Consider the following 7,096-nt stretch of genomic DNA (forward strand, 5'->3'; position numbering starts at 1 on the left):
CCGCGGCACGTGGGATCCTCCCGGACCGGGGCACGAACCCGCGTCCCCCGCATCGGCAGGCGGACTCTCAACCACCGCGCCACCAGGGAAGCCCCGACACTGTGGGACTTTTAAGGCAAGGTCACAGAAAGCCACGCAGTTCTGCCTGGCTCTCATGGAAGTCCCTCTCCAGATATTTCCTCTTGGAACCCAGGAGCATGCTGGGAGGATGGCGTGGAGAGGTCCACGCAAGTCAACAGAGGATGCTCTGAGCTGGGCCCATCAGCCGGGGGTGCAGACGCACCCGGGATGGGGACCTCCCAGGCCTGATCAGGGAGGCTTCCGACACCAGGCAGCAAAGAGGAGTCACTCCCACCGTGCCTTTTCTGAATTCCTGACCCAGAATCCACGAACATGGAAAATGACTGTTGCTTTCTTTTTTTTCGTGTTTTTAAAATGTATATATTTTATTTTATTTTTGGCTGCACTGGGTTTTCGTTGCTGTGCGCGGGCTTTCTCTAGTTGTGGCGAGCGGGGGCTACTCTTCGTTGCGGTGCGCGGGCTTCTCATTGCGGTGGCTTCTCTTATTGCGGAGCATGGGCTCTAGGCACACAGGCTTCAGTAGCTGCAGCACGCGGGCTCGGTAGTTGTGGCACGTGGGCTCACTAGTTGCAGCTCATGGGCTCAGTAGCTGTGGCTCGCAGGTCCTAGAGCTCAGGCTCAGTAGTTGTGGTGCACGGGCTTAGTTGCTCCGCGGCATGTGGGATCTTCCCGGACCAGGGCTCGAACCCGTGTCCTCTGCATTGGCAGGCGGACTCTCAACCACTGCGCCACCAGGGAAGCCCCGTGACTGTTGCTTTATGCCGCTGAGTTTGGTGTGGTTTGTTCCATGGTGATGGATAACGGGAGCGTGGTAGATACATCAGTGACTTTGCATCCAGCCAGCGTGCTTTCTAGGAGGCCACATGTCCCCTGATGTTCTGGAGAGACCTAGCATACATGAGGGACACTGCCTGATATATGCAGGGGGACCTTTCTGTTGACATCAAGCTTCTCAGACATTTGCACTGGAGTGAAATGGGATCTAAAATAGGAGGGTCCTAATCACGTACCCCCAGAGGCTCTGGGGGTGTAACCCCAAATTTGAAGTTTTGAGCTTTATCTTTAAAACTCTTTTGGATTTTGAATTCTATGGATATACATCCATGTTAATTTTGGAATAAAAATGATTCAAATTTGTTGCTAATCAAACACCTTAACTTCCCACCCCCACTTGCCACCAGCAATCTCTAAGCACGGCTGGTTCTCTGCGAAGAGGCAGCACGCAGTCCCGTGGCCCTGCAGGCCGCTGCGATGCCGTAGCACAGGCTGGGTGAGAAGTTTGGGGTCACTCACATACCGGCATCGTGGCTGCCTGGCCGAGCCCTAGCGCGGGGAGCTCTTGAGCCGATCTTGGCAAAGCCGTGGTGCCGGCCTCTGCCCTCAGCTTGCCTGGAGTAGCTGCAAGAAACACATCACCTTTCAGACCTGCACACACTTAACTGCTTTCTTATCCAAAGAGGGGAACAGTGACCACGGTGTGCATGAAACACGGGCCCGGCTGGAATCTGATAAAGGAAGCCCAGCGGAAGTGCAGGTGGTTTTGAGAACCACGGAGGCTCTGCCCCGCCTCCAGCATCACCTGGGAGCAGGTGGATGACAGCCGAGCATCCACGAGCTTTATGTCCACCACATGGTTCAGCCAGCTGCCTGATCACACACCCCACCGGGTCTGCACGTCGCCTGCTTTACGACGGCTGCGTGTGCCCGTGGAGGAACCAGAGCGTGGAGCCGGGGCAGGGGGGGAGGAGACCCGTGGAGCCGGGGTGGGGAGCGGGGGAGGAGACCAGCGGGATGGAAGGGAAGGCACGGGAACCGAATGGCAACTTCTGCTTCAGACCGCGGACTGCCCTGCTTCTCCTCAAGCTCGGGGGCCCCTTGTGGGACTCTCTGTAGACGCCCCCCACCCCAGCCCAACAGGCGGCCACCCCTTCCCTCCGCGGTGTCGCACTCACAGGTGGGTTCGGACACAGCCGTACGCGAGGACTTGTGGGAACTTCTTGAGGACGCCGACGGTGAGTGGCTGGGGTTAAGGCCCGAGGTGCCCACGTCGAGTGCACTGAAGTGCTGCTGAGATTCCAGGCTGGAGCCCTTGTGCTGAAACACACAGACACGCACACATACGCACACGCACACAGAGTTCCACATTTCAGCATCGAGATCATGGCAATGAACTAGGTGACTTCAGCTGTTCTCTAAATATTTAGGAAACTTTGAAGGGTATCGAGAGAAATACTGTAACTATTTGCAGATAATTCCAAACACATTCGGGTGGACTATTTATACAAAGACGTAATCTAGCATCTTTGAGAGGCTGGTAGCCTGTACGCAGTGTTTATTACACTTTCTCGCCCTGTAGTCTGATAGTTTAGATTTTCATAAGGGATTTGGCATTTTGCTTTTTCCTTAAAATTGTCACCTCATGCCCAGAATCTTGGCTTTCCCAGAAGCAGGTGGAGAGGCCGGTTCTAGAAATAAGGTTGTTGGTGGTACTGGGTTATTAATACTCCCATGAAACAAACGCCTTTGGACTCTTCTGGACACTATCTCCCCTCTGCAACCTCAGGGCCCCCGAGTGGAGAACAGGCAAAGGGCCAATGGTCTCCAATTCTCGACCCCTGGATCCCAACTGATGCTGGGCCCCCGGGACGCCTCTGCCTTGAGCACAGAATGGTGAGAAAGCAGCTGTGACTTTCCAACCCTGAGGAACCATCTTTCCATCCTGCATTGGTGTAGGTGTCATAAGCCTAAGAAAACAGGGATTATAATGATTTTTAAGCTAAAGAAGAAACACAATGCTTACTCTCCTGGGCTAGGCTTCTACCTCGTCTCAGAAGGATGGTGAGATTCCTGGGCTGCTCGATGCCTCCTGGTCTCAGTTCTTAACTCTCTGGGTGTGACTCTGCGTATATGGCTGTTCTGTATCTTGAGTCGTGGCTCCAGTGAGGGTGGACACCGCGTGTGCCCGGGTACGGCTGAAATGATTTTGCTACGAGGCCTACGGGCCCTTTGTGCGAAACAGAAACCCATGACGTGCCTGGGTTTGCTGTGCTAAATGTCCATTTTGAGGTCCTGTTGCTTGGTCAGTGCCTCCCCCAGATCACACCCCTGAGAGTGGGGTCCCTGGCCCATGGCTGTTGGCGAATTGCACGCCCCTGGTCAGCAGAGAAGTAAGTTCAGGAAGTGAGAGCAGGAGCCGAGAAACTTTTATAGCCCTTTGACGTAGCCACACATCCCATCCAAGCAGGGGAATTTGCATTTTTAAAAAGCGTCCATCAGTGACAGGTTTGAGATTAAAAAACCAAATGGTCCATTACCGCTGAGAGTTTGAAAAGCATGGTCCTGGAGCTTTTCCTTTCAAAGGGGCTTCTCAATCTGGCAGCCTGAGATTGTATTTGTGTGCTTATACATAAGTGCAGGTCGATGAGAAGTTCTGTTGGGCTCTAACATTCCCAGAGGATCGGAAACCTCAATAATCAGTTTCCGACTGGATGATATACACTCTGCCCGACCTTCAGCTGTGGTGTACGGTGTGTCTAACACCTGCCTATTAACAGCTTAATTCCACCCTTGGACGTGATACATGATGCATTAGTGGACAGAGCTGGGGAATAAACACATCCATAAACGACGACAGAGGTGTCGCATCAGCGTGCTGGCAGTGAATCACCGTACGACACGTCACCACGCAGCCTGCCAGCAGGGGAGGCTCCGCAAAGATGCGACTGCCGTCTGGGTTTTAAAGGGGATTTCTCCCTCTTCCTAACTGAGTTCTCAGTGGATCAGAGATGCTTCTGTTGGACCACCGCTGCTGCGTCAGTTTCTGGCCAGAGACTCTGGATTCTAGGTCCCGGGCAGGCTGGAACTTGAACCCTATCTCATCAGTTCTACGAGGCCCTTTCCCTCTCACATTTTGACATATCTGAAATTGGGATGTGTCCTTCAACTAATGATAAGAAATCCTGACTTCACAGACTGGCAGCACTTTCTCTTTCTCAGTGGAGATAAAATAATGGTAGACCTTACAATTGATGGCTTCTTAGCTTTGATGAAACACAACACTCCCTTTCTTGCTTCCTCTCTTTTTCTCCCAACATTTGTGTTTGCTTGAAGAATGACCTTTGAGAAACAGAGCTCTCGTCTACTTGCAAGTTCCCTTCCAGTTGTCTGACACACCAGGAGCAGAGACGGGGGCAGCCTGGCCAGAGGGGTCCAGAGAGTTCAGGCTGGGCGAGGAAGGAGGTCTGGGCTTCGGGAAGAGAAATACCTCCCCACACCTCTCGGAGCTCCCTGATGCAAAGCTGCCTCCAACAAGGCTGTCAACTCAGAGCCCCAGACACAGAAATGGAAAGTACACCCTGCTACTGAAGCCACAGAGGGTGTGAGAGGGGCGGCGCGCTTGTGAGACGCTCTTTTGTAGGCAGAGTATCAGCCTTAGGCTAAGGGGAGGGCAGGGCACTCACTCTTCCCTGCCTCGATGGGACGACGGAGTAACCCCGAACCCTTCATCTGTGGGACGGACACAAAGTGGACGTACTACAAGCAGACCTTGTTTTATCACATTTCACTTTATCACACTTCGCAGGGAGTGTGATTTTGTACAAATGGAAGGCTTGTGGCAACCCTGCCTTGTCAGATGATGCTTAGCATTTTTTTTAGCAATGAAGTATTTTAAAATTAAGATATGTACAATTTTAAAAAAACCTAGTACTATTGCACACTAAATAGGCTACAGTATAGTGTAAACAGATCCTTTACATGCACTGGGAAACCAAAAACAATTTGTGTGACTCGCTTTATCGCGACATTCGCTTTATCGCGGTGGACTGGAACCCACAGTATCTCTGAGGTGTGCCTGCACGGCCATTCTCGTGAGGCTGGAAAGTGCCAAACCCTGCTCTGAGTCCAGAGGCTGTTTCTTGCACAGCTCTGTGAGTTCCTAGCCTCGGCGGCTTTGGGTACGTTAGCTACATCCTCTGTGTGCTGCTGTCTCACCTGAAGAAGGACAGTAACAGTGCCCGCCTCACAGGGACCTCACAAGGGGGAAACAGGCAGATACCCCAGAGTTACATTGAATAGTACTGGGAACATAGCACGAGCTCAATAAATACGACCTGCCATTTTCAGTATGACTGTTTGTATGATCACAACTCATGGAAGATTCTACTTAGCCAGACTTTGCCTTTATCCTCTGCTGGGCATCGGCATACCTTCAGTGCCGAAGGGTGGACGGTCTCCAGAAGCGGGTCCTCCAGGGCCAGCTCTTGCCTTCTTTCCACCCGGACCTCCGCGTAACTGCTCAGGAAATCAAGAGACCACAGCTGGAGGGGGGACATTCCAGGACGACACCAGCAAAGAGGGCTAGTGTGACAGGTCCAGGTTCCCTGTGTGATACCCCTCCCAGAACAGCCACCAGAAAGGAGCTTAGCCCTGTTACTTGTTTGAGGATGGAGTTTCTTTCTGGGCCTAAATTCCCCTGCGGTCACTTCCACTGTGACATTCACAATTATCTTCCTTTCCGGGATGCTTTTATTTCCTTCTCCTTTACTGATCTCTACCCACCCTCACCACGAAACCCCCAAAGATAATTGTCTTTAGAAACCTATTTTCCTCTATAGGATGAGCCTCAGCCTTCAAATAATTAGAAGACTTTCTTAAGACCTACTCTGTTTGGACTATGCATAGGAGGAAGTGACACATAACATTTTTTTTAGTGATTACAGACTACGAAACTGCCGGAAGCTTTCTTTCGACCAAACCTAGAACTAACCAGACCCAGACTGTCGATTAGTCTATGGACCCACTTTTTGAACAGCGTGGGTAAATCAGTTCAACTTGGTGATGGCTGAGTGACTCAGCTGTGGCTTTTGCCTCATGTGGAGACGCAGGCTGCGCGAGGGGTCTTGGGGAGTGGCGGTGGCTCTTGGGCCTATAGAAGGCTTGTGACCTCGTTTACTCACTAGGTCACTCCCTACTTTCTCTGAAAATCTGGGATCTGGGAGGGAGAAGACGGAGAGGAAGAACAGGGTCAAGGGCAGATCTGAGGAGAAAGGTGCTGATGATGTCCAGCCTTCCCTGGGGGCAAAGGGACCCTCTGGCAAAGGCCCAGGCAGAGACGGGGGACTGGCCATGGAATCAGAAACCACTGGCTGCTGACGTGCCCAGGGTAGGCTGGGAAGCCAGGATCAGGTCCCTGAGAGTGGGTCTGCAACGTGATGATCACGGTCACTGGCCGAGAAATACCTGTGTTTCTTATCTCTCCTCTTTCTCCACTTACTAAAGAAGAGGGATTTACTTGCGTGTGTGTGTGTGTGTGTGTGTGTGTGTGCACGTGCACGCGCAAGTGCATGAATGTGTGCGTGTAGGGATAGTATCCATCCATCATCTATCGACCTACCTACCCATCCATCATCTATCTATCCATGTATCTATTATCTACCGATCTATCCGTCTATTATCTATCCATCCATCTATCCATCCATCCATCATCTATTATCTATCCATCCATCATCTATTATCTATCTATCCATGTATCTATTATCTATCTACCTACCTGTCTATCCATTATCTATCCATCTATCCATCATCTATTATCTATCCATGTATCTATTATCTACCTATCTATCCATCTATTATCTATCCATCCATCATCTATTATCTACCCATCCATCCATCATCTATTATCTATCCATCCATCCATCATCTATTATCAATCCATCCATCATCTATTATCTATCTATCCATGTATCTATTATCTACCTGTCTACCCATTATCTATCCATCTATCCATCCATCCATCATCTATTATCTATCCATGTATCTATTATCTATTATCTACCTATCTATCCATCTATCCATCCATCCATCATCTATTATCTATCCATCCATCATCTATTATCTATCTATCTACCTGTCTATCCATTATCTATCCATCCATCCATCCATCCATCATCTATTATCTATCCATGTATCTATTATCTACCTATCTATCCATCTATTATCTATCCATCCATCATCT

The 7,096-nt window shown here is 50.5% G+C and overlaps 1 protein-coding gene across 1 annotated transcript in view; it reads right to left on the bottom strand.

Moving 5' to 3' along the window:
* LOC102988383 (neuronal PAS domain-containing protein 2) overlaps window positions 1-5,505 on the bottom strand; it is a 21,930-nt gene extending 16,425 nt beyond the window's left edge. Inside the window, exons 1-3 of the mRNA XM_028486539.2 lie at window positions 5,289-5,505; window positions 2,034-2,175; window positions 1,379-1,479 (exon numbers count right to left, since the gene is read on the bottom strand). Coding sequence (XP_028342340.2) covers window positions 1,379-1,479; window positions 2,034-2,175; window positions 5,289-5,414 — 369 coding nt within the window. The 5' untranslated portion in view covers window positions 5,415-5,505. The remainder of the gene's footprint in view (window positions 1-1,378; window positions 1,480-2,033; window positions 2,176-5,288) is intronic.
* Between the last annotated feature and the right edge of the window lie 1,591 nt (window positions 5,506-7,096).

This window comes from Physeter macrocephalus, unplaced genomic scaffold (assembly GCF_002837175.3).
Source record: "Physeter macrocephalus isolate SW-GA unplaced genomic scaffold, ASM283717v5 random_1041, whole genome shotgun sequence".
In the NCBI taxonomy this organism is placed as follows: Eukaryota; Metazoa; Chordata; class Mammalia; order Artiodactyla; family Physeteridae; genus Physeter; species Physeter macrocephalus.